This window comes from Procambarus clarkii, chromosome 27 (genome assembly GCF_040958095.1).
Source record: "Procambarus clarkii isolate CNS0578487 chromosome 27, FALCON_Pclarkii_2.0, whole genome shotgun sequence".
Classification (NCBI taxonomy): Eukaryota; Metazoa; Arthropoda; class Malacostraca; order Decapoda; family Cambaridae; genus Procambarus; species Procambarus clarkii.
Window position 1 is genome coordinate 5,193,847 of NC_091176.1, and position 27,939 is coordinate 5,221,785.

The window sequence follows — 27,939 nt, forward strand, 5'->3', positions numbered from 1 at the left end:
CGTAGATTAGACGTTTTGGCAGTCCTTGGGACTCCAAGAATGATTGTCATGGCTTCATTTTGAATGCTTTCAAGCCTTTTTATATCGCTTTGGGAGTAGGTGCACAGAACTGGTGCGGCATAGTCTATGACGGAGCGCACATAGGCTGTGTACATCATTTTAAGCACGGCAATAGAGGCTCCATGTCTATTCCAGGTCATAGCTTTCAGTGCCCTGAGTCGACTTTTGCATGTTCCTATGAGTTGATTGAGCTCCTCTTTCTTTCCCTTGTTAGAGCCGACAGTGACGCCAAGGTACCGATAGTGGTCATCCCATTCAAGTGTTACACCATTAATTTGCAGTTCTTCATTTGCTCTCCGCTTGCGATGGGAGTATGCCTTCGTCTTGTTTGTGGAGAGAGTGAAACCGAGCTCAATACATTTCCTTCCAAGGAGTTCAATGGACTGTTCAATTTTTCCCAAGGTGGGAGCTTGTATTAGGACATCATCTGCATATCCCACTTGTTGTGTTCCTTCCGGAAAATCAATATTTGCAATGGCGTTCATAAGTACATTGAATAGTGTAGGGCTTAAGACTCCGCCTTGGGGGGTCCCGAGTTCCATATTCATTGTTCTGGAGACTGCTCCATTGAAGCAAACCTTGGCTTTCCTTCCTGTGAGGTAGTCTTCAACCCATTTCATGAGTCTCCCCTTGACACCCATGCATGCAAGCTCGTCCAGGATCGCAATCCCCTGTGCTTTGTCAAAGGCTCCTTTAATGTCAACAAATACAGAGTACCTAGCCGTGTCATTAGCCAAGTAATTAACTATACAATTTGCTGTGCTCCGTCCTTTAACAAATCCATTGACCCCCTCCCCTAACCTGCCTATTTTGTGCAACAGTCGGTTTAGGATGATCCTTTCAAGCATCTTGCAAGTGCATGACACGAGACTGATAGGTCCGTAATTACCAGGGTCATTAGGCTTCGGTATGGGAACAATTATTGCGTGTTTCCATTGTGTGGGCAACACTCCACTTAGGAATGACTTGTTAAACAGGTGGAGTAGTGGATTCCCAGACACTTCACACAGTGCATTGAGTATGTCGTAGGTGACGCCATCTTCACCAGGTGCTGTACTTTTACCCTTTTTCATAGCGCCCCTTACTTCTTGGGCTGTGATTGGTTCCCCATATTCGTCATCACTAGAGTGCTCTTGTTATCCTAATTCTTCTGTCATCATGTCGCAGGTGCTGTTCCCTGCTGATTTCTGCAGGGAGGGAGGAGGAGGATGCTGCATCACTCCACTTGTGAATTAGTTCCTCAGCCTTACCCTGGGGGTCTTTGTGAGCCGCAGGCCGGGCTCTGCCACCCTTAGCTATCTGAATTTTTGCCCACACTTGTCTTGCAGATGTTTCCCGTCCAATAGAACTAGTGAACTCAAGCCATTGTCTTTCCGCTCTTTAATCTTCTCTTCCCTGGCTACTTGACACACAGTTTTAAACAACTCTTGGTTACTTTCAGTGGGATGTCTCCGGTACTCTCTACTCATGTCTCGCACATTTGCGTTAAGCATCTTTATGTAATCATTCTCATACCATTTATTTTCTTCCTCTGAGGGTTACTTCGCCCAGGTGTACGGCGCGGAACTCTTAGACAGCTCTCAATTTGGTGATTAAGGTCATCAACAAATGTGTCAATGTCTTCTGGGATTTAGTATTCCGTGAACCAGTCACTCATCCTGTTTATGAAGAGCGGCCTCATATCTGGTCCGTGTGATAACCTTTTTCTTTTATTTGTCTCTTTCTTTCTCTTGCTCATGTCGACGGTGGTAATTAGTGCCCAGTGGTCACTACATAAACTGTGCACAATGTGTGTACTGGCATCCGTGTCCTGTGCATTCAGCAGGAGAGCATAGTCTAGTCTTCCTCCTCTGAGGTGAGTTGGCTGTTCATCACCCAGGACTCTAAGGTTTTCACTTCCCCTGACAAAGAGTGACAGTTTCTGTCCATTGACATTGGGCTGATGACAGTTGGCACCAAAGTGTGGGTGTCTGGCATTCAGGTCACCGACCAGCAGGGTAGGTTCTTCATTAACAAATTCAGGCAGTGTGTCAAGGTCAAGTTTACTCTGTGGCACATATAGGTTGATTATATGTAAGGCATTATTGTTTAAGTAAAGGGTTATTCCCAGTGATTCAAACTCATCCCCCATGTGCAGGTCATCAATAATCTGTGCGGGAATGTTGTTATTTACAAAAGTGATGAGACCCCGTTTTCTTTTCCCATGGGGCAGGGAGAACTTAACATTCTCTCTACACTCTTATCACAATATTCTGGTATACTGGGCGTCTGCTATTTAAAGACTCTAACGCTCCTCTGCTGTCAATAAAGTAAGTTATTATCAAAAAGAAGGCACCAAACCGGGAAGGTTATGTAGCACCATCAAATGTGCGGTGGAGGGCGCTATCAAATCTATTATATAAGTTATGTAGCACCATCAAATCAGAGGGCACTAAATATCATCAAGGACGCCAATACGAGAACAGAAACGCATAAGGCGAACGATATCAAAAGTATCCGAGTCACCGAGAATACTATCAAGAGACAAGTGACTGCGAGGGACGGTCGGAAAACAAGACAAACGCTCGTCCCGAAAGTCAGGACACTCACCAAGGATATGCACGACCGTAAGAGGGACAATGCAATTAGGACAATAAGGAGCAGGGCGGCGCTCCATCAAGTGACCATGAGTTAATTAAGCGAGTATAGGCAATACACAACCTCGCCAGAGCCGTTTCCCATCGCCGGTTACGGTGGCAGGAGGACGGCCATGAGGACATACACAACCTTTAAGAGAACGTAGTTTGTTACCAGTAACAGACGACCAACAAGCCTGCCAACGGGTAAGGACGGAGGAATGGATAACCGGGTAAAAGTCGGAATAAGGAATGCCTTTACGAGAGATGGGACAAGAGCGGACAGCTTCCCTGGCGGCAGCATCCGCACGCTCATTTAAAGAGACACCAATATGGCTGGGAACCCATGTTGTCAATAAAGAAGCAGGCATTCTTTATTGAGAGTGGTAATAAACTCTCATCTTATTTTTTCTTGCAATGTATTTGTTATCATTTTATTAATTCTGATAGAATTTACCTACTTAAAATTATCTGTTAGATTCAGGACCTGCCCGAAACGCTGCGCGTACTAGTGGCTTTACAAGATTGTAAGCATCATGCTATGTATTCTCACAAACCCAATGCACCTTCTTGTATATAAATAAATAAATAAATAAATATTGAACAATTTGGAGTATGTTGATCCGGACATATCCTTCAAAATGTAACGTAGACAAGGAGTAACGGTTTCAAGCTCAACAAGCCAAGATGTAGGACTGAAAACATTATATGCTTTTACCTTCAGACTCTTCAAACAGAATTGGTTGCCATAATCCTTGCACTCGAGCGCGTATATGAATCCAAAGTTGACATGCTAATTGCAGTGACTCCTTGTCATCCTTGACTGCCCTCAGCTCCCCAAGGCATAACTGGGACGTGCTTATCTCTGAAGCTAGACACAGATATAATGAAATAATCAATGACGGAGTCAGAGTCTGTCTCCTGTGGATTCCTTCCCATATTGGTCTCCGAATACATGATAGAACTAATGAGTTGGCCAAGACTTTTGCTCGTAAAGAGGGAATTGATTACCAACTTGGACTGCCTTTGAGCAGCCTGAGCTGAGCAGCAATATCCTAGGAACATCAACTAAATTTCGGAGACTTGAGGCAAAGTGAAATTCACACCAGTTTCTGACCAGGGGGAGAAAGATACTGGCAGTATGGGGCGTTAAAGTTTATTGAAGATTAAATTCTGCAGAACATGTAAATGTATAAAGTTCAAATATAAAGTAAGTAATTATATAAAGTTTATATTAAACACGGTTTATATTATAGGCTTATAACAAAGTTGATATTATTAAACTTTAATATTGAACATGTAAATATATAAAGTTTCAAAATATATAATTTAAGGACTATATAACGTTTATATTAAAATATATAAAGTAAATATATAAAGTAAGAATTAACAGTAACAATTCCAAGTCCGAGGACTAGATTTAACTTAAAAGGTACACCCGTAGTAAGTATGAGACCTTAGCCTATAGTGACATGGAAACTAATTCTGCAGAAACCTAAAGGTTAACTGGTACTAGAATTAAGGCCGAGTGCAAATGTGTAGTAATTATATAACACTAGGATATAACAGGCAGGACACAAAGAATAACTAATAAGTGAGAGACCACATAACACGTAATGTACCCGGCCAAGAGGCCGTAAAAGACCTAATGGATAAGGAGAAGGGGGTGTGACTACAAGTAGGGCTTACTAGCACCTAGACTGGGCAAAGTATTAGCTGCGGACAGCGGGACACTTGGGGACCGGCGCTGCACCCCCACCGCAGGCCAGCGGCCGGACCCCCCCCCGAAGGGCGAGTGCCAGCTGGCCGCGTGAGGCACTCAATGTAGCAGAGCAACAACGTCCCATGTGACGTACGATGTGGGCACTACTCTTCCGCCTGCCGTTTGCCATTATTTCTGATGTGGCGAGCCCGTCCCGAGACAGCTGGGTGCGGGGCGTAGTCATCTGAAGTCAAGCCTAGCGCCGAGAGGGCAGCGCGTAGGATCCTGGAGAAATCTCGCCTGGTGACAGGAGCGCTTGTAGGATCTGTGCTTGTAGGATCCGAAGAGTGTTGATTCCTGACCATGTAAGCGATACCTGGTCCAGTCGGAGCGTGCGTCGATTTTTTGTCGCGTAGCTCACCTCCCCCGGGCTGAAAGATATAAGGCAGTAAGGGTGGGCAGAAGCGGCGTGCAGTGTTATCGAGACAGGCAAGAGCACAGACGAGAGGGAAACCCTAGCTGAATCAATACGGAGACGAAAAACGGGGGAGGGAGCCCGGCAGCAGGAATTAAGAGAAACCTTAATTAAAAATCCTGGATGAAAAAAGAGCATCCGAATAATTATACTGTAGCAATGAAGGGAGGCTAACAAATCTAAGAATCTTCCAGCAAACGGAAGGGGGAAGTACCTTTGCTAAGAGCAAAGGTGGGAGAAAACCGGTAGAACAGCAAGGAGGCACAAAGCAACTATGACAGGGTAAGACGAAACACTATAAATCTTGAATATAAACAATACATATACCAAGAAAGGGTATAACAACTAAGCAACATATACATAAACAATAAAATGGAAAGAACCAATTCTTAAAGCCAAATCTATAACATGCTTGTGTCCTAATCGGATGTAGAATGTGAGCGGGGAACATTACCCTTGGTCTCTATCCCATCTCCGCCTCCAGACGGGTGATTGGGCTGGATAGAAGCCAAGGAGTCTGCCTTGAGTGGCCGCTGAGTGTAGTCTTGTGTTGTCAATGAGCGTCTGCGAGTCGCAGCTAGTACGCCGTGAACTTCGGCAACATCTTTAGAACAGGAGCAAAGTGAAATCGACGGCAGGGAGCTGCCATTCAGTAACTGTAATAAGGATAATAATAAGAATACAATGTCGTAAATAATCGTACCATGAAGAATACAATGTAATATCGTAAATAACAGATGACGGCAAGTGCCGCAGAATGGAAGAAATTAAGAAAGCAACGCCAAACCATAATAATTTATATTTTAATAAAATAATACTGGAATGACAGTAACGGTACGGAGTAATATTAATACTGCCATATAGCCCAGCAAATAAAGAGAAGATAATAATAGTATTAACGTAGGCCCTGGGCGGCTGCATCCCGGCACCGCTGCGTGCGTTGATGGTGATCAGAGGAATATCCGGCTCGCGTTCTCTTCCTCGCCGCAGTAGGGTGTGAAGGGGGGGGGGGGGGTTCCGGCTTGTCGTGGCTGCGAATAAAGGGAACAGAAGAAACCGGCATTGAGCGCCAAGCGGGCAGAGCGCAGTGGAAGGAATAGCGGTTGGAGGTAAGGGGCCCCTAACCTAATGATAGATGAGGTAAAATTAAATAGAATACTATTACGTAGTAGGAAACAACAAAGGCGAAGGAACAAGAAGAGTAAAATAGCCCAGAAGGCCGGATGGCCAAAGAACGTTAGCGACCTATGGCCAACAGCATGCTGGCTGCGCTGGCCAACCACAAGCTGGCCGACGTCATGCTAACTGACTGGCTTGAGCTTGCCGAAAGGAAGGCCGAATGGCCAGTTTTTTGCATGACACCGTGCGCGAGGCCAGCTAAACTTCTCGGTAGCGTCCAAATGTAACTTAATGTACTGTCGATACGATGAAGAATGGGTGGTCAGATATAATGCACAAATTCAGAATAGAATATATAATGAGGGAAACTAGTGTAATAGGACGAAATAACCGGAGGAGAAAAAAAAATTGTGGGGGGGGGGGGGCCACCCGAATGCACTGCAACTAGCGTACCTTAGCTGAAAATAACTTAAAGGCACAGAGGCAAAGCAATAGATTAATACAAATCCTAATTGATAGTCCCTTAATAACAAATTGAACGTGAAACTTAAACAAAGAGTAAATTGCGGGAGAAAAATTTTTCCGTAATAAATACAAATCAAATTGCGAGTCCAACAATAACAAAATTAACAGACACGCAGACGTAGGAGGAACCGATAAGCCGCGGCTCGCGCACCGCTAGCCATACCTAAACATACCTAGACAGGAAGGGGAGAAGCATAAAGGTAGCCCAGCAAAAGACTAGTAATTAGTAATTAGTAACTCTGCAAATAGCACATCCTGGCTGACTTAATAATTTACTTAGTAACTCTGCAAATAGCACATCCTGGCTGACTTCTTAATAATTTACTTAGTAACTCTGCAAATAGCACATCCTGGCTGACTTTACTTAATAATTTACTTAGTAACTCTGCAAATAGCACATCCTGGCTGACTTTACTTAATAATTTACTTAGTAACTCTGCAAATAGCCCATCCTGGCTGACTTTACTTAATAATTTAATTAGTAACTCTGCAAATAGCACATCCTGGCTGACTTTACGTAATGACGTAAGGCAAGGAAAATGAACAAACATACTGAACACAGCAACGCAAAATTAAACATGCGACATGAGCAAAGCATCAACTGTCGGAGTAAATTAAGGTAGGCTGTTTGGGAAAAGGAATCCGTGGTAATCTGAAAGCAGGAGGCATGTTAGTGCTGAAATGTAGAACGTAATTAAGAGGAAGGGCAGGGCATGTCGCGAGATGTCTGCCAGTACAAAATAAGAAACCTTCCATATAAGCGTATAAAATCTAATTTACATTGTCTTAGGAAGGCAAAGAACGGGATATCATTACATATACGACGTTCCCGACGACGCTTCGACGCCGCCATCTGCTGGAGTGTACCGTGCCCCAGGCAACGTGGGGGCCACCCCCCTGTCCAGGTCACCTGAATAGGGGCAAGTCATGGCACGTGATGTCTGCAGGTACAAAATAAGGGGATACAATCGGCGTGCATATATAACCATTTTTCATTAAGAGAACGGGGGTGAAGCATAACATAAATAGAACCAAATAAGTAACGTGAATAAACTGCAAGAGCCAAGCGTAAATACTGTAACCACTGAGGAAACTAAACTGCAAAGTTAAGCATAAACTACTGTAACTACCGATGAAACTAGGCAAAAATGCAGGGCCAGGAGACGTGAAGCTAAAATAAGGGCCCGCGAATACTGCAAATAGCACATCCTGTCTGACTTTACTTAATAATACTTAGGAACTCTGCAAATAGCACATCCTGGCTGACTTTACTTAATAATTTACTTAGTAACTCTGCAACTAGCACTGCCTGTCTGACTTTACTTAATAAATTACTTGGTAACTCTGCAAATAGCACATCCTGGCTGTCTTTACTTAATGACGTAAGGCAGGGTAAAAGTGGGCGAGCATACTGGACACAGCGACGCAAAAATAAACATGCGACATGAGCAACGCATCAACTGTCGGAGTAAATTTATTTATTTTATTTATTTAACGTAAGCTAAATAACGTAACGCTAAATGTAACAAATCGCCCTATAGTAAACAAACAAAATGTTTTTATAACAAACATAAAGGATGCACGACACAAGTGTAACCAAATGAGTAACAGGGATGAATAGTGGTGAATGGGACATTTTGCCCTATAATAAATAGAAACATACTTAATGACAACCATAAATGAAGCACAGCACAAATGTTAGCAAATAAGTAAGATGTATTAAATTGTGGTAGGCTAAATGGAACAATCGCCCTAGAATAAATAAAACCAATTTTACATTAAGCAACGGAGGAAAGCATAACATAAATAACCATAGAAGTGACGTGAATAAACTGCAATAGCCAAGCATAAACTACTGTAACTACCTATGACTCTAGGCAAATTGCAGGGCCAGGAGACGTGAAGCTAAAATAAGGGCCCGCGAAACTGCAAATAGCACAGCCTGTCTGACTTTACTGAATAATTCTAGGAACTCTGCAAAACACATCCTGGCTGACTTTACTTAATAATTTCTTAGTAACTCTGCAACGAGCACTGCCTGGCTGACTTCACTTAATAATTTACTTAGTAATTCTGCAAATAGCACATCCTGGCTGACTTTACTTAATGAGGAAGGCAGGGTAACATAGGCAAGCATACTGAACACAGCAACGTACAAATAAACGTGCGACAAGCAACGCATCAACTGTCGGGGTAAATTAAGGAGGCTGGTTGGGAAAGAGAGCGAGGTAACCTGGAACAGGAGGCATGTTAGCGCTGAAATGTAGAACATAATTATGGAAAGGGCAGGCATGTCGCGTGGTATCTGCAAGTACAAAATAAGGGTATACAATCGGCGTGGAATATAGCCATGTTACATTAAGAGAACGGAGGAGATGCATAACAAATATAACCAAATAAGCGACGTGAATAAACTGCAAGGGCCCAGCGAAAGTACTGTAACTACTGAGGAAACTAGGCAAAATGCAGGGCCAGGGAACGTAAAGCAAATTAAGGGCCCGCAAATACTGCAAATAGGACGTCCTGTCTGACTTTACTTAATAAATTACTTATAACTCTGCAAATAGGACATCCTGGCGACTTTACTTAATGACGTAAGACAAGGAAAAGTGAACAAGCAAACTGTGACACAGCGGACGCGAAGATTGAACGTACGACATGCACAAGGCTACGAATGCCTGAGTAAAATTAGGCTGGGGCAAAGTGAATCCGAGGTGATCTGAAAGCAGAGGCATGTCGGTGCTGAAATGTGGAACATAAATATGAATAAGGGCAAGGCATGTCGCGAGAAGTCTGCTAGTACAAGATAAGAAACCTTCCAAATTTTTTCTCACACCAAGTGTGAGAAAGACATAATTTACAGTGTCTTAAGGAGGCAAAGAATGGGGATCATTAAATATACGACGTTCCCGACGACGCTTCGACGCCGCCATCTGCTGGAGGATACCGTGCCCCGGGCAACATGGGGGCCACCCCCCTGTCCAGGGCACGGCCCCTGGAACTGGACGCCGAGGACTTAACGAACATAACGAAGTCATCCTGGATTGCCGGCTTTAACGCCGAACCCAGGGCCTGTGGTGCGTACCCGTAGACGTAAACCTGCCATCGTCGTCGAGCTGATCTCGGGTCCTTGCTCCAACGCCGGCGTCTCCCTCCGACGAAGAAGAACAACAGACGACACAGGCGAACGGGCAGGCAGACGAACGCTGAACTTACGACGTAGGAGGAATCCCTGCTACACCGGACGGGCAGGGCGCTTAAGACAAACACACCAGGCTACACCGGCCAGGCGGGAGCGCCTGGGAACCAACTTGCCGGCAACACCGGCCAGACGGAGGACATGTGGGAACGGTCCTGGCTACCCCCCAGGCAAGCAGGGCACGTGCCTGAGGGCCTGGACGGCGGAAAGCTTGAAATAACACACCGGGCAACACCGGCCAGACGTACGTCTGGGGACTACATGCCGGACTTACACCGGCCGACGGACGTCTGGGGACATCTTGATCGGCGCCACTCGGGGAAGACGTACCTGGGGACTCCGGGACACCGAAGGGCCTGGGGCTAACACCCCGGGCAACACGGCCGGGCGGGACGTCAGAGGGCGACGTGCCTAGCAGAGAGCTCACCACACACGGCAAGGACCCCGTGGCCTACCAACCACGCTACCAACCATACTGTATATTATACAGTATACAGTTATATTATACTATTATACCATTGTAGTATTGTATTATATATTAATACATATTATGTTATACCGGCCGACGGACGTCTGGGGACATCTTGATCGGCGCCACTCTGGGGAAGACGTACTTGGGGACTCCGGGACACCGAAGGGCCTGGGGCTAACACCCCGGGCAACACGGCCGGGCGGGACGTCAGAGGGCGACGTGCCTAGCAGAGAGCTCACCACACACGGCAAGGACCCCGTGGCCTACCAACCACGCTACCAACCATACTGTATATTATACAGTATACAGTTATATTATACTATTATACCATTGTAGTATTGTATTATATATTAATACATATTATGTTATACCGGCCGACGGACGTCTGGGGACATCTTGATCGGCGCCACTCTGGGGAAGACGTACTTGGGGACTCCGGGACACCGGAGGGCCTGGGGCTAACACCCCGGGCAACACGGCCGGGCGAGACGTCCGAGGGCGACGTGCCTAACAAGAGCACACCACACACGGCAAGGACCCCGTGGCCTACCAACCACGCGCTGCCACACGGCATGCTCAGGGCCTAGACGAAAAGGGGGAGGGGGGGGGGGCCGCACACAGGGCGGCCGTACGGGCGCAAGGCAGCCCGAGCCCCGACATGGGAAGCCGTGGCGCAAAGCCACGTGGATTAGCACCCAAAAGGGAACAGGAAGGGCGGGACACAGCCCAACCGTGCGCGCCACGGAACGCCGTGCCACGTGGCAGCACGACCAGGCGTGTGCCCCGTAGCAGGCCCGGGCGGAGGGCCGGACCTGGCCACGAGTTGTCGCCAGGGGCAACGACTGTCCGCTCAGGGAGACCCGACCCCTGGGGACATCCCAGGGAAGCCGGCAGACCGGCAACAGGGAACACCCGAGGGAAACAGGAAGGACGCAGAAGCACGCCCTGCCGGCCAGGCACGTGACGGCCCGGCAAGGCATACATGGGCCCCAAGGCGGGGCCCGCCATAGGGCCGCCCACGCCTGGCCACGTGCCGCCGCCGCCGAGAACATGCGCCCCGGGCGTAGGACCGAACCTGGCCACAATCCGTCGCCGACGGCGACACATGTCCTCGGACAAGGCGAAACCTGGCCCCCTGGGACACCCAGGGAACCCGGCGGGCCGGCGGCAGGGAGCCCCGAAGGAAAGGCGGGAAGGACGCCGAGGCACGCCCAGACACGTGGTCGATGGCGGCGAGGGAAAGGGCCCCAAGGCAGAGCACAAAGGGCGTAGGGCCCACCACGCCTGGCCACATGGCGACGCCGGCAAGGGCACGCCTGGCCGCCGACGGGGGGCCCCGGGCAGGGCGCGCGCCTAGGCACGCCGCGCTGCGGGGCCCCTTGGACACGGACGGGCACGGCTGGACGGGGCCCCACATGAGAGGAGACCAAACGCAGGCCACTAGGGACGCGGCCCGGGGCACGCCGACCCTAAGCCAGCCACGCGACCAGCACGGCACGGGGGCGCCCGGCACAGGCCCAAGGAGGGCGCCCCAGCTCTCCGGGAGCAACAGCAGAGAGCCCAAAGGACTAACTAAGGCGGCACACACGTACCGCGAGGGGATGGCGCTAGGCACACGCCGCACTGGGGGAGGACCTGACTAGAATTGGACAGAAAACCTCACCTTGGGTTTAAAAGTGTAGGGCAGGAGGGCCCTGCCGGAACAGTCTGGGGTGTCGAGGGCCCCAGGATGTCCGTGAGAGAGAGGTCAGGTACCGAGGCAGCTGGCGTGTTGTCCATCTCGTGCGAAGTCGGGCGGCCGGGGAGTGGTTGCGAGGGCAGCGGCGAGGGCAGGCGGAGTGAGGCAGAGCCCCAGTGTGCGCCCGTATTTATACAGGCCCCAAACTGCCCGCGCAACGCCGCGGGACGCGCTGCGCAATTGTTTCTTTCTCCCCCGCCAGAAAAATCCCCGCTTGCGATCAAGCAGTGACCATTTACTCCTTCTATCATCATTCTATTGTGCAAGAAGAACGGCACGTCTATGGGTCATCCAATAATGTTAGCAGACTTCTAGATGTTGCCACTGCTAGGCTTAGGCTCGGCTACAAGTACCTCTGGGAATTTGTAACATCTGTTGATGTAGATTTGACTAAATGTAAACTCTGTCAGCAGAACTATTCGCATACTTTGCGTCATTGTATAATGGAATGTGAAAAAATCGCGGAATTTAGAGATAACACCATCAATAGTGTCCAAGAAATGTGTAATAAGTACTTCATCCATAATGATGTGCTGCCCGAAATCTTAGCGAAGTATCCAAAATTTGCTTACTGTAAGTAATGCATGCACATGACTGTAAAGCTGCCGCCCAGTTGGGTGGGTGTGGAGCACATGACTGTAAAGCTGCCGCCCAGTTGGGTGGGTGTGGAGCACATGACTGTAAAGCTGCCGTCCAGTTGGGTGGGTGTGGAGCACATGACTGTAAAGCTGCCGCCCAGTTGGGTGGGTGTGGATCACATGACTGTAAAGCTGCCGCCCAGTTGGGTGGGTGTGGAGCACATGACTGTAAAGCTGCCGCCCAGTTGGGTGGGTGTGGAGCACATGACTGTAAAGCTGCCGCCCAGTTGGGTGGGTGTGGAGCACATGACTGTAAAGCTGCCGCCCAGTTGGGTGGGTGTGGAGCACATGACTGTAAAGCTGCCGCCCAGTTGGGTGGGTGTGGAGCACATGACTGTAAAGCTGCCGCCCAGTTGGGTGGGTGTGGAGCACATGACTGTAAAGCTGCCGTCCAATTGGGTGGGTGTGGAGCACATGACTGTAAAGCTGCCGCCCAGTTGGGTGGGTGTGGAGCACATGACTGTAAAGCTGCCGCCCAGTTGGGTGGGTGTGGAGCACATGACTGTAAAGCTGCCGTCCAATTGGGTGGGTGTGGAGCACATGACTGTAAAGCTGCCGCCCAGTTGGGTGGGTGTGGAGCAAGACTAATAACTGTGTGACTCACCATAGATGTAAAGTGCCTTGTATAGTGACTGTTGTGAACCTCTTGTTGATCACTTGTGACACAAAAGATTACTGATGTGTGTATTTGTGTGGGTGATTAAATATATATGTGTATGTATATATGTATACGTATGTATGTACATGTATGCATGAGTATGTGTACATGTATATATATAACATTAATAATTTTGTGACTAGCGTCAAAAGATTGTTATTTGCTTAGCTAAATGAACTAGAGGATTCAGTTCCTGAACCGATTATGTGCCTCTGTAACCCTTTACACCACCGCCCACGGGATGGGTATGGGGTGCATAATAAAGAAAAACATTGAATTACCCTCAGGGTTATAAACCCATGGAACTGGCTCCCTGCCGAATCCGTAAATGTCAAACTCTGGAAAGTGGAAAAGATTGCCAAGGCAAATAGGGAGACCTTTGACAAGCCGTCGGCTTCCTGTCCTCGTCGAGGCTACTAGTGTTAGTGGCTTTCAGGTAAATCAGGTAAAATCAGAACAATGAAATTCTAATGTCACAGTTATTTGCGTTTTTGTATGATTATGTCATCGGCTTTATGAACATGCTTTTGAATATATTTTATTTAGTTTACTTTATCCAAAATAAAACAATATGTTAATTAGCAAATAAAATAATTGATAATTATTGTATCAGGAAATTCTTTATAATATATTGTATTAATTAATGATAAGTGTGAGAGAAAGAGAGAGAGAGAGAGAGTAGAGAGAGAGAAGGTAAAGGGACGGCGAGCGCGGCCAGCTACACGAACGGTGCCGGGCTGCCAGGCTGACCAGGCTCCTCTACACACATTACTCACGGGTTCAGGAGGCTGCAGGGGTACATGTCCACCTAAGGAACTACAAGACTTGGTGACACCACAGTAGCACTCCAACATGACGGAAGAAATTGGTTTTGAATTAGAACGGCAGCAAGAGAGGTGAGCGAAAGACCTGCTACCTGAACTATAACAAACTGTCTTCAGACAACACAATGCCCCTCTGTTTTAAGTCCCTTAACATGCTAAACATACACTCACTCCACACATTCTCATGTGCTATCTACATGCACAAAACCTTGTTCCTAAATGCTAATCTTGATCTGAAACATTTCCTTGATAGATGTAATAGAACCCATGAGCACTACACCAGAAATAAATCTCTCTTTGATATCCCCAGAGTCAGACTTAATCTGTGTAAACACTCCATGTAAATAAAAGGGCCCGGTCTTTGGAACTCGCTCCCTAATGAATTAAAAATTTGTCCAACCCCTCCCCTTTTTAAAAGTAAAATAAAAAAGTACCTAATTTTAGCCTCATAGAATACAAAATACAAATACAAATATTTATTCAGGTAAAGTACATACATACAATGTAAGATACAAAACAAACATTCATACCAAAACAGAGAGGCAGGGCCAGAAAACAGGATTGGTTCAAGAGAATTTGTGAGAGGGCCAGAGACCAAAAGACACAAAAATGGAATCAGTATAGGAAGAGGCCAAACCCCCAAACATACCAGCGATACAAAGATGCGAGAAACAACTATGCAGCAGTAAGGAGAGAGGCAGAAAGAAATTTTGAAAAAGGGATAGTGGATAAATGTAAAACAGAACCGGGCCTATTCTACAAATTCATAAACAACAAATTGCAGGTAAAAGATAATATCCAGAGGTTGAAGATTGGAAACAGATTCACGGAAAATGAAAAGGAAATGTGTGAAACATTAAATGAAAAGTTCCAAAGTGTGTTTGTACAAAATGAAATCTTCAGAGAACCAGACACAATAAGAATTCCAGAGAACAACATAGAGCATATAGAGGTGTCTAGAGAGGAAGTGGAAAATATGCTAAAGGAGCTAAGTAAGAACAAAGCAGTTGGTCCAGATGGAGTTTCACCATGGGTTCTGAGAGACTGTGCACCTGAGCTCAGCATTCCACATCACCAGATCTTTCAGGCATCCTTGTGTACAGGAATCGTAGCAGACGTGTGGAAACAGGCTTACATAGTTCCAATCTACAAAAGTGGCAGCAGGGAAGACCCCCTCAATTATAGACCTGTATCATTGACAAGTGTAATAGTGAAAGTACACTGTATTGGAAAACTAATCAAAACTAGATGGGTAGAACACCTGGAGAGAAATGATATAATATCAGACAGACAGTATGGTTTTCGATCTGGAAGATCCTGTGTATCGAATTTACTCAGTTTCTATGATCGAGCCACAGAGATATTACAGGAAAGAGATGGCTGGGTTGACTGCATCTATCTGGACCTAAAAAAGGCTTTCGACAGAGTTCCACATAAGAGGTTGTTCTGGAAACTGGAAAATATTGGAGGGGTGACAGGTAAGCTTCTAACATGGATGAAAAATTTTCTGACTGCTAGAAAAATGAGGGCAGTAATCAGAGGCAATGTATTGGACTGGAGAAATGTCACAAGTGGAGTACCAAAGGGTTCAGTTCTTGCACCAGTGATGTTTATTGTCTACATAAATGATCTACCAGTTGGTATACAGAATTATATGAACATGTTTGCTGATGATGCTAAGATAATAGGAAGGATAAGAAATTTAGATGATTGTCATGCCCTTCAAGAAGACCTGGACAAAATAAGTATATGGAGCACCACTTGGCAAATGGAATTTAATGTTAATAAATGCCATGCTATGGAATGTGGAATAGGAGAACATAGACCTCACACAACCTATATATTATGTGAGAAATCATTAAAGAATTCAGATTAAGAAAAAGATCTAGGGGTGGTTCTAGATAGAAAACTATCATCGAGGACCACATAAAGAACGTTGTGCGAGGAGCCTATGCCACGCTTTCTAACTTCAGATTTGCTTTTAAATACATGGATGGTGATATACTAAAGAAATTGTTCACAACTTTTGTTAGGCCAAAGCTAGAATATGCAGCGGTTGTGTGGTGCCCATATCTTAAGAAGCACATCAACAAACTGGAAAAGGTGCGAAGACATGCTACTAAGTGGCTCCCAGAACTGAAGGGCAAGAGCTACGAGGAGAGGTTAGAGGCATTAAATATGCCAAAACTGGAAGACGGAAGAAAAAGAGGTGATATGGTCACTACGTACAAAATAGTAACAGGAATTGATAAAATTGATAGGGAAGATTTCCTGAGACCTGGAACTTTAAGAACAAGAGGTCATAGATTTAAACTAGCTAAACACAGATGCCGAAAAAATGTAAGAAAATTCACTTTCGCAAACAGAGTGGTAGACAGTTGGAACAAGTTAGGTGAGAAGGGGGTGGAGGCCAAGACCGTCAGTAGTTTCAAAGCATTATATGACAAAGAGTGTTGGGAAAATTGGACACCACGAGCGTAGCTCTCATCCTGTAACTACAATTAGGTAATTACACACACACATACATACATACACACACACAGTAGTACCTCGAATAACGATCGCCTCAAATAACGAACATTTTGGATAACGACCGGCCTGATTGCCGACAATTCATCTCGTATGGCAACTGCTAGTTTGAATAACGACGGCACCACATGGTAGGGTCGCACTGCTTCTTTCACATTCTCTGACGCCTCCGATGATGTAAATACAGCTGTACAGTCTCCACTCAATTTAACGGCCTCTTTTATACCGATCTGCCGGTAATAACGACTGGTTTGGGAGACCGGTATTTAGAGCCTCGTATAACGGTCTGGCTGTCGATATTACTGAAGGTCGGTATTGGGTTTGTTTTGGCATCAGGGGGTCTTCACATGGCAAGCAGGCCACCTACCTCTATCGTCTCCTCCCTCACCCTCACTGAACCTCTCCCCCACTCCCTCACTCCTGCTCTCCCCTACAGCCTCACTTCCTGCCTCACCCCCCCCCCCCTCCCCCACCAGACCATTCTGGGAAATGGCTCAGTAGACTGCCAACCAGCCACAAGCAGCTTGGAAAATCTCCATCTAATACAATAGAGCATTCCTGAAACAAGTATTTTATAACTTTTTATTATCCTAATAATATTACTAAACAAAATCTGCAACCAAAAATATAAATGATGATGTATATCCAGAATTTATTTAAGAAACATCTGGTTAACTGGGTCAAGTGTTAGGCTTATCAGTGAGCCGGTCTCTTCCGCACCACCAACACACCTTCCCCACCCGGGCCTGCCCCCCCCCCCCCCCCCCCCCCACCAATACATTCACTCTCTCTCTGCTCAACTCAACACCCATCCCTTCCTCCCTCCCTCCCTCCCTTCCCTTCCTTCCTTCCTTCCTTCCTTCCTTCCTTCCTTCCTTCCTTCCTTCCTTCCTTCCTTCCTTCCTTCCTTCCTTCCTTCCTTCCTTCCTTCCTTCCTTCCTTCCTTCCTTCCTTCCTTCCTTCCTTCCTTCCTTCCTTCCTTCCTTCCTTCCTTCCTTCCTTCCTTCCTTCCTTCCTTCCTTCCTTCCTTCCTTCCTTCCTTCCTTCCTTCCTTCCTTCCTTCCTTCCTTCCTTCCTTCCTTCCTTCCTTCCTTCCTTCCTTCCTTCCTTCCTTCCTTCCTTCCTTCCTTCCTTCCTTCCTTCCTTCCTTCCTTCCTTCCTTCCTTCCTTCCTTCCTTCCTTCCTTCCTTCCTTCCTTCCTTCCTTCCTTCCTTCCCTCCCTCCCTCCCTCCCTCCCTCCCTCCCTCCCTCCCTCCCTCCCTCCCTCCATCCATCCATCCATCCATCCATCCATCCATCCATCCATCCCTCCCTCCCTCCCTCCCTCCTTCCATCCCTCCTTCCCTCCCTCCTTCCTTCCATTCCTCCCTCATTCCTTCCATCCCTCCCTCCCTCCATCCTTCCCTCCCTCCCTCCCTCCCTCCCTCCCTCCCTCCCTCCCTCCCTCCCTCCCTCCCTCCCTCCATCCTTCCATCAATCCATTCATCACTCCATCTATCTCCATTCTCTCCCTCCCTGCCTCTGCCTGCCTGCCTCCCTCCCATGCTCTGCCTGCCTGCCTCTCCCTCCCCCTCCCTGCCTACCTCCCAGCCTCTCCCTGCCTGCCTACATTTCAGCCTCTCCCTGCCTGCCTCTCCCTCCCCCTCCCTGCCTACCTCCCAGCCTCTCCCTGCCTGCCTACATTTCAGCCTCTCCCTCCCTGCCTGCCCGCCTGCCTGCCCGCCTGCCCGCCTGCCTACCCGCCTGCCCGCCTGCCTACCCGCCTGCCCATCCACCCACCAGTCAGCCATCACTGACACAATGAGTGCATTTGGAGCCAACATGGTGCACGGATGTTTTTTGATTGTGCAGATGTGTACAACAAAGTCACGGAATGAACACTCCAGCCTCTTGACAAATCAAAACAATGTGCCGTGAATCTGTGACATCACAGGGTAGAAGGCACTTGAGTTGTGGACCAAGTGGCAGTCTGTACAAAATATATCTTACCGGAATGTTACTTGAAAAAAAAAAAAAAAAGAGACACTTTGGAAATACCGGAGCTCCGGAAATAACAACCAGGGTACAGCCCCATATAGGCCGTTAAATCGAGTGGATACTTTTTTGTTTAAAGATGCTAATGATGCTGGGATATAAAGGGGTAACTGCTGAGATGTTGCAAAGCATTGACTTTTTTGTAGAAAAAAAAAATATTTTGAAATACAACAAATGTCAAAAAGGTTCGTTCGGTGTTCGGCAAGTAAGCTGCTCCATGTTTCTTAAATAAAAATTAAAAACAAAAAATAACAAAAAAACAGTTGAAATAATTTGATAGACAAATGCCATAAAGGTTCGTTCAGTGTTTGTCGGGTAGGCATTATTGAGACGTAAATGAAAAATACAAAACAAATGGAACACATTTGAAACAAAGAAAGATTGCTATAATGGAGCAGCCTTCCTGACAAACACTGAATGAACCTTTATAGCATTTGTCCATTTTTCCAATTATTTCAACCGTTTTTTTTATTTTTCGTTTTTTTTTTATTTAAGAAACATGGGGCAGCCTACCTGCCGACCACCGAATGAACCTTTTTGACATTTGCTCTGTTTTTTAAATTTTTCATTTGTTTTTTATTTTTGTTTTTTTATTTAAAAAAACATGGAGCAGCCTACCTGACGAACACTGAACGAACCTTTTGCTATAAGACAAATGAAAGAAAAAATTGAAGAAATTTGTAGAAAGAAAAATGTCATAAAGGTTTGTTCAGTGTATGTAAGGTAGGCTGTTCCATTATTTAAAACATCGAATATCATATTGATGTTTTTCAGTGGTAGAAGGGATTAATTTGATTTCCATTATTGTCAATGAGGACATTCGTTTTGTATGACGTCCGTTTCCCGTGACGATCACTTTAGCGCTCCTGGGTCGTAAATAAACAACGCGTAAATAGCGGTATTTTGTCCAGTAGTTGCCAGAGCGTCGTAAATTTACGCGCGATTAAAAAATATTTGTATAAAATCCAATTCTTATTCGATCGACTTGGGGTTAGTATGAAAATGTTTGCCATTAAATTTCCATTTTCTCTAATAGGCATATGGCCTATTTGGAAGAACGGCATTGTACTGTAACTTAGTGGAAAGACTATTGTATTGTTGACACGGCGAGGGTAATCGCCCACTTCACACACTCTTGGTGTGGACCACGATCATGATTCTACATTTATATGCATATGTCCGTGTAGGGAATTTAATTGCGATCACAGTGATACCAAATTTAATGCTTTAGGACAAGTGTGGAGTTGACAACCCTGAAAAGAATAGAAACATTTTGTCACTGTTTGGAGCTCACGGCTAGTGATCGATGTAGTTCTTCAGCTTTTTGTGTGATTTAACTCATGCTTTGGTGACATATACATATGTTCTTATATGTTCTTATAGATCATTCTATTGCGAACACTTTGGTAAAAAAATGAAATCAGTACTGTACATCGAAAATTAAGGTCAGGACAGCGAAAAGAGTATGCACTTTTCAGTGTTGCCTTTCGGTCACCCGAAAACGCCGGGCGCATGAGGGGGTATGTCCAGTCCATATCGCCGCGCGCGTCAAAGTGTTAAGTTCGTTATTCCAGGTTCCACTGTATGTATGTATGTATGTATGTGTATATGTTTGTGTGTGTGTATTTATATATATATATATATATATATATATATATATATATATATATATATATATATATATATATATATATATATATATATATATATATATATATATATATGTCGTACCTAGTAGCCAGAACTCACTTTTTGGCCTACTATGCAAGGCCCAATTTGCCTAATAAGCCAAGTTTTCATGAATTAATTGTTTTTGGCCTACCTAACCTACCTAACCTAACCTAACCTAACTTTTTTGGCTACCTAACCAAACCTAACCTATAAAGATAGATTAGGTTAGGTTAGGTAGGGTTGGTTAGGTTCGGTCATATATCTACGTTAATTTTAACTCAAATAAATATAAATTTACATCATACATAATGAAATGGGTAGCTTTATCATTTCATAAGAAAAAAAATTGAGAAAATACATTAATTCAGGAAAACTTGGATTATTAGGCAAATCGGGCCTTGCATAGTAGGCCGAGAAGTGCATTCTGGCTACTAGGTACGACATATATATATATATATATATATATATATATATATATATATATATATATATATATATATATATATATATATATATTTATATATATTTATATATATATTAATATTAGTATATTTTGGTAGCAATCTTTCTTGTAAACATATGTTGTTAAATATGACCAAAAAAGTAAGATTAATAATTCTAACACAAATTTTCTCTTTCTTATGTTTCTTTTTACTGTCGATGGTAATTGAAAAATCAATTCTCCAAAATTCATTTTTATTTCTAGTCTGACGCGACGCTTGAACGCGTTTTGTAATAACTTATTACATTTTCAAAGACTGCATGTATGCCCACTCTGCCACTGTTCCACTTTGGTGTTGAGTTATATTGTTTAGATTGATTTGGAGTACCTTTGGTACTCTGGTTTACTATTATTGGTTTCTGAAGGTTTACTTGGTGGTTTTAATTTGTCATGTGTTCGTAATTGATGAATTACTGAACGTAAACCCTCAGGTATTTCATTCATAGATAAGATATTCATTGTAATGAGCACTCATTTGTCTCAATACATCCCTAGGTATTTTCTCCTGGACAATTATTTTCTAGACCCACTCAGCCCCATTTGTATCTGCTGTCAGGCTGAGGGCCTTGATCATTGATTCTACCTCCAGCTTGAAGACTTGGAGTGAATCAGCTGTAGCCTCCAGTGGGGGTAAATGCAACAGCTCATGAACTAAATGTGATGTTCTTACTTCTGGATCAGCATAATTATCCTTGAGGAATTGTACTGCCAGATCATAGCCGTCATTAGTTAATCTCAGATGGGATACTACTGTTTTAGCCTCACCTGACAATTGGCCTTGAGGATAAGAGAATTTACTACTCTTAGGTAAAGATTGTTTTGAGTCCACAAGTTCAACGAATTTGTTCCAAAATTCGTCCCAATCTTCCTCGTCTTTTCCTGAGAAAGTGGGTAAATTAATTGGAGGGATTAGATGCAACTGTTGTTGCATCTAATACGTTGTTGTTGCCTTGTTCTGGGCAATTAATTTGACATAAGGCTGTAACGTGGCCTGAGTGTGATCTTCATAACTCGCTAGATCAACCATAATGTCGTCTATTTCTGTTTCTGATAAATTGGTGTTGGCAAGTTCAGCTACATATGTTTCTATTTGGCATATGATTTGCTCAAATTTACCTGCAGCTGCTTGATAATAGCTTTCCAGGTCAGCATAATCAACTGGAGATTGTTGTGACAAATCCTCACATTTCTTGATCTGTCTTGTTAAGTGGCCTTTAAGACCTGCAAAGGTTCTTTTCATTCTCCCTGTATTATCCATACTGGCTAGTTGGTAAAGTCTTGTGGGGCTTGTACTTGGTTGATGTTTATTTGGGGTAGTTGTTTTACCCTTTAATTGACTATTATTTTCTATTTCTGAAGGCTCACAAGAGGCTTTGACTTCCTCATTTGCTCGTCATTTGTTAATGATGGAACGCAAACCTTCAATGATGTCCTGTACTGTCAGGATGGTGTTATGTTGATGTGTGTATAATTCATCTAGTATACCGTTGGACAATTTTTGTTGAAGGACTACTTTGGTCATCCACTCACTAGTGGTTATATCAACCTTAAGACTGAATGTTCTTAGTGGTGACTTAAGCTCCATGCTGAAGGATTGTAATGAGTCAGCAGTCTGATCAGGTTGAGGTAAGTCCAGCAACTGAAGTACTGGAGCCGGTCGGCCGAGCAGACAGCACGCTGGACTTGTGATCCTGTGGTCCTGGGTTCGATCCCAGGCGCTGGCGAGAAACAATGGGCAGAGTTTCTTTCACCCTATGCCCCTGCTACCTAGCAGTAAAATAGGTACCTGGGTGTTAGTCAGCTGTCACGGGCTGCTTCCTGGGGGTGGAGGCCTGGTCGAGGACCGGGCTGCGGGGACACTAAAAACCCCTGAAATCATCTCATCTCAAGATAACCTACTAGATGTATGACAGTTTTCTCATTGCCAGCATTATCCCTAGGAAGCTGGACTGGGAAATTAGTGCTGTCACTATCTTCATTTACATTTTCTACTTCTGGTTCAGCTTCACCTTTAATTTCAGTTTGGAGGCATGTTAACTTGGTAACCTCAGGTATTGGGTTTTCAGAATCCACAGAGACTGTGGATAAATTGTCTGAGAACTGTTTAATTTCTGGTGGTATAATATTGGGTGAAGCTTTATCCTCATTGATTAAAGAACCTAATCTGGCTTGACATTTACTGTATTCTCAAAAGAATCCAGATCATCCATAATATTATCTACTTTTTTTTTTTTTTTTTTTTTTTTTTTTTTTTTTTTTTTTTTTAGATATATACAAGAGTTGTTACATTCTTGTACAGCCACTAGTACCCGTAGCGTTTCGGGCAGGTCCCTGGAATACGATCCCCTGCCGCGAAGAATCGTTTTTTCATCCAAGTACACATTTTACTGTTGCGTTAAACAGAGGCTACAGTTAAGGAATTGCGCCCAGTAAATCCTCCCCGGCCAGGATACGAACCCATGACATAGCGCTCGCGGAACGCCAGGCGAGTGTCTTACCACTACACCACGGAGACTGGTAAATTTGATTTGATGTACTTGCTATTTGTTCTGATTCAATAATCCTGTGTAAGTGCTCCAACCTGGTTTGATTTTTTTTCTTCATATTGTGCTAGGTCAGACAGGAATGGTTCCACATCTTCAACTACTATGTCGTTGTCGTCGTGGACCTGATTTTGGTAAGATTTCCTATTTGCTTTCAATAGATGCAATTGGGTTTGAATCTGTAATAGTGGTATTTTCAACCGACGATAATTAATTACAGGCTCATATAACAACTGTTCATATTGGTCGAGATCTCTTGTCAGTTGACGTTTACGTGCTACTAAAGCACGCTTTGCTTTCTGTGGATTAGTCATGGTGACTTGTTAATTGGATAGTTCTCGCTCATAAATGGTGAGTTAGTACTGATGGTAGCCTAGGGTAAAATTCTGCTCTTACTAGGCTATAATCCTACCTCTTCTAGAGGTTAGCACCTAAAATTAATACACATTGTATATATATACAATCATACACACTAATGATTTGAGTGATAGAATAGTGTCACTGGAAGTACCTTTAGGTTAGCTCTTCAATTATCACCCTAGGATGGTATAGACACTAATTAATCACTCAAAGGTGTAATGATCATAAGTAAATTATTATATATACACAACTCAACGCGAGTTGATAAAAATTACACCCAAAATAGGATATGCACCATTCATTAAAGGTGCTAGGTTGTTCAATATAGTACAACTACACTATGGTAATAATGGGACTAGTATGAACAATAAATAGTTCAACTAGTCAATGGTAATATCCTACCCTGTTGTGGGTTGGCAATTAGTAAATATTATATTGAAAACACTAGTGCAATATATATTAAATAATTCTCTATTTAAGAGAAATAATATACACAATTGTTAATGATAGCCTCTTAATAGCCTCTATGAAACTTTTAATATTATCTAGAAGTACAGTATTAAATATTATTAGTAACCTTGTGAAATTAACTCCACAAAATTCGTAGAAAATCTTGTAACAAACTAGGCTGGTTGTAAGAATTATCCAGAGTGGTTTATCGACAAAAGAGAATGGGAAGCTGAGCCCGCATGGTGACCTGGGACCTGACCCCAGGGGAATTCGCGGTGAAAATAATCGACGCCTTGTTCATAGCTGCGTATAATGAATCATCCTATAGTATTCAGTAATTTAGAGAAATTAGCCTTTATTCATTTTGTATTAAAATTGTATTGTATAATATTCCTGGTTATAGTATCAAGAGTATTCTAATTATTGAGTTAAGTCACCATCAGTGACGTCACCATCTGGTCTACCCCAGACTAGAGCATTGTATCCTTCCGCATAGTCTAAGTTTTCCAAGTTACTAGCAAGGTTTAAGTTATAACAATTAACCTCTGTTGTACTTAATTGATCCAGACTGGTTGAATTATTTTACTGAAGTTAAATTACACAAGCATCTAACGGCAGAGCTGTTCCCGTTCCCCAAAATGGTTAATTGAACTTTGAGAAATCGTAGACATGTCAACCCTGATGACCTATAACCGCCGGTCACTCCGCCTTGCAACTTAGATCTGATTCGTGACGTCACTGATGGTGACTTAACTCAATAATTAGAATACTCTTGATACTATAACCAGGAATATTATACAATACAATTTTAATACAAAATGAATAAAGGCTAATTTCTCTAAATTACTGAATACTATAGGATGATTCATTATACGCAGCTATGAACAAGGCGTCGATTATTTTCACCGCGAATTCCCCTGGGGTCAGGTCCCAGGTCACCATGCGGGCTCAGCTTCCCATTCTCTTTTGTCGATAAACCACTCTGGATAATTCTTACAACCAGCCTAGTTTGTTACAATCTCTCGCGAAATTAACACCACAAAATTCGTGAATAATCTTGCGAGGGCACAGCCACTAATTTGGCTGGCTTTAAAATAAGCGCTGTCACTTCACAGAATAACACGCCACCAATTGGTGGGTGACCATGAAACCACTGAGTGAGACTGGACTGGGCTGAGGGGCTCGTGAGCTCGCTCGAGGCTACGCTGCCGGCCTTTGACTGGCGATGTATTGTTATTGTATAAATCGCACTAGTACCAGTGTATTTAATGAATCCACTGGTTAACTCTGATTCATCTGGTACAAAGATGACCAAAGAGTCATCATCCGGCTCGAAGATGACCATATAATGTGGGAACCGACCTGTGAGATTTATATTTATTTAATATATATGAATTTATATTTACGTTAATTTATATATTTCGATAGCAATTAGTATGATGTTAAGTGGACTGTATTTCTGTAATAATTCTCACAAATCGATCCTTACACATTAGGGGGAGGGTTTATATTAAATTTATATATATGCAGCCAATCAAACTACAGTATTAAACTACATATATTAGTATAAAATTGGAGGTGCCTTATCTTATTTTATGGTAGGCTTAGTCCACCAGGTATAACTAGGATGTAGACACCAAATTATCCTTGTTAGAGGCTAGCTTCCATCACCCAAGTAACTGATGTAACAAGATTAATTCTTGCTTCCTCTTCTATGTCAAAGGGCACTAGCTGTAAAGCCGGTATCCTAATATATGACAGCTATATCAGAAAAACACTGTATATTATTTGATAAGGACCAAGGCTTAATTACCTGTGTTGAGTCGATCGTTTGTGTTCTAACCGGAAATAATCCTATCTAACATAACATTACTGGCCAATAATGGCTTAGATAAGATTTTGGAAAGACACTTCCCTTGTGGTTGTTGACACTGTGTTGATGATGGTGGTGGTGGGGGTGGTGGGGGAGAGACCGGCTCACTCCTGAATTTTAAGCCTAACACACTCGACCCATTAGCAGGATGGCAGGGTTAGCGGGAGGGAGGCTGGCAGGCTGGCAGGATATTCCTGCAGGCTGGCAGGATATTCCTGCAGGCTGGCAGGGAGGGAGGCTGGCAGGCTGGCTGGCATGCAGGTTGGCAGGCTGGCTGGCATGCAGGCTGGCAGGATATTCCTGCAGACTGGCAGGAAACATCCAGAGGATGTTTGCCAGACGTCTTAATAATCAGGTAGGAACAATTAAGGACTTTTATAAAACGGATCAGGACTTCACTTATTGGTGAATACAAACAAAATACGGTTGCATTTACGTTATGAACCTGTCGATTTTTTCCCTAGAGTTTTTTCATAAATTCTTTGTAAGTTTTTTTTTTTTTACATTTCTAGTTTATTTTTTTCCCTTTATTTCTCGTTTACGAACTTACATGTCAACCGACGGGTCTCGTCCCCAAGGGGTTCTGAAACCAAGTGGTGCTCTGTAGTATAAAACGATTTATATAAAATTTTTTAATGCAGTCTTAATAAGCTGACTTGCATTGTGTAAAAATACATTGCACCTTAATACATTTAATAGTGACATAAACACTTGTCACCATTCCTTACCTCCCTGATTAATTATAAGTAAAATAAAATACTTTGAGCGGGCTGCGCATGCGTATCACAGCCAGGGAAGAAGGAGAGGCCATTCCTACCAGGGAGCGTCGCTAGCCACCATGCGACTCGGACGCCATTAGTAACGTGCAACAGAGAGTAATGTCTCGATCTTGTTAAGTGTCTTTAATTTTCGCTCCTATAACCACAAGAGTGGTGCCACGTCATTTGGCACATCACGGCAGTGCCCATGGAACTAATCATTACTGTACTCCAACCCACAATCGACGTCTTATCACGGCAATTGAGGACGAGGGATCTGGAATCGTTCTTACATCAATGGACACTTGGCCCGGCAACTATTAGTCACCTATATTATAACAATGTGCACATGTTTATATTTAGGCTAGTTGTCGTTAGGCTGTTTAATTACCATCAAAATCCAGTACGTTCAATCTCTATTCTCTTCCATATTTTATTGGAACATAAATTGCATGGATATCTGCAGAGAGTCATATCCTTTAGGAAGAATTCCTTAATCTAGGATGTACTTGTAGTTACCTAATTAGTAGATTTCTACAATGTAATTGCCTTCCAGCTCCCGGGACCACATCAACCAAGGTGTTAGGCTTCCCCACATACACGTGCAACAATTTACCCGATGCAACATGTCGTTAGTGGAGCGTGGCAACCGATTACACCTCTCTAGATATACAGCTAAGCTGTTAATGTTCATTTGTAGAAATAACCATGTAGTTATATTTATGATCTAATGAGATCAATTAGACTAACCCATTGATTTACCATATACAATTTCATATTATTGTAGTATATTGAGGTACATTTACCTCTAATTATTATTACAGTATATGATCTATTTTATTTACATTCATATTATGATTACTCTGGTGAAGAACCAGCGCCAGAATAATGCTAGGGATGTATTAATCTTTTAGCATGTAACCGCCCAATTTGGGTGAGTGAATTTGACTTATAATACAGTCCCTTTAACCCCCCCTTAACTGCGCGGCCTCCAAATATGACACCCCCCAGGGCGCTAGAAATAAATTCTCAAGGGAAAATTCTTTGTTGTTCTGAAAGTGTCAAAAACCCCTCCCTGTATATGGACGCAGCAACAGAATGTCGAAATTGTACTTTGGCTGCTATGGGATCTGTAAGGTGGCGCGTGACGTCATCATTCCCTGTGCTCCTGGGGCCGGTGGGGCGCCCCGGGGC

The 27,939-nt window shown here is 44.0% G+C and overlaps 1 protein-coding gene and 1 long non-coding RNA gene across 5 annotated transcripts in view; one reads left to right on the top strand and one right to left on the bottom strand.

The window, feature by feature from the left end:
• Positions 1-3,814: 3,814 nt before the first annotated feature.
• LOC138369273 (uncharacterized) lies at positions 3,815-13,790 on the bottom strand. 4 transcript variants are annotated; one of them, XR_011229790.1, is made up of 2 exons: positions 13,579-13,790; positions 3,815-5,508 (listed from the first exon to the last, which is right to left on the bottom strand). It is a non-coding gene; the product is annotated as an uncharacterized lncRNA (long non-coding RNA). The 4 variants fall into 4 exon arrangements; XR_011229789.1 differs by having other exon boundaries at positions 13,483-13,790; XR_011229792.1 differs by lacking the exon at positions 13,579-13,790 and adding an exon at positions 11,831-13,475.
• Positions 13,791-13,905: 115 nt separating this feature from the next.
• The window catches only part of LOC138369272 ((Lyso)-N-acylphosphatidylethanolamine lipase-like), a 63,081-nt gene continuing 49,047 nt past the window's right edge, over positions 13,906-27,939 (top strand). Inside the window, exon 1 of the mRNA XM_069332280.1 lies at positions 13,906-14,097. Within this exon, the coding sequence (XP_069188381.1) occupies positions 14,054-14,097 (44 nt within the window). The 5' untranslated portion in view covers positions 13,906-14,053. The remainder of the gene's footprint in view (positions 14,098-27,939) is intronic.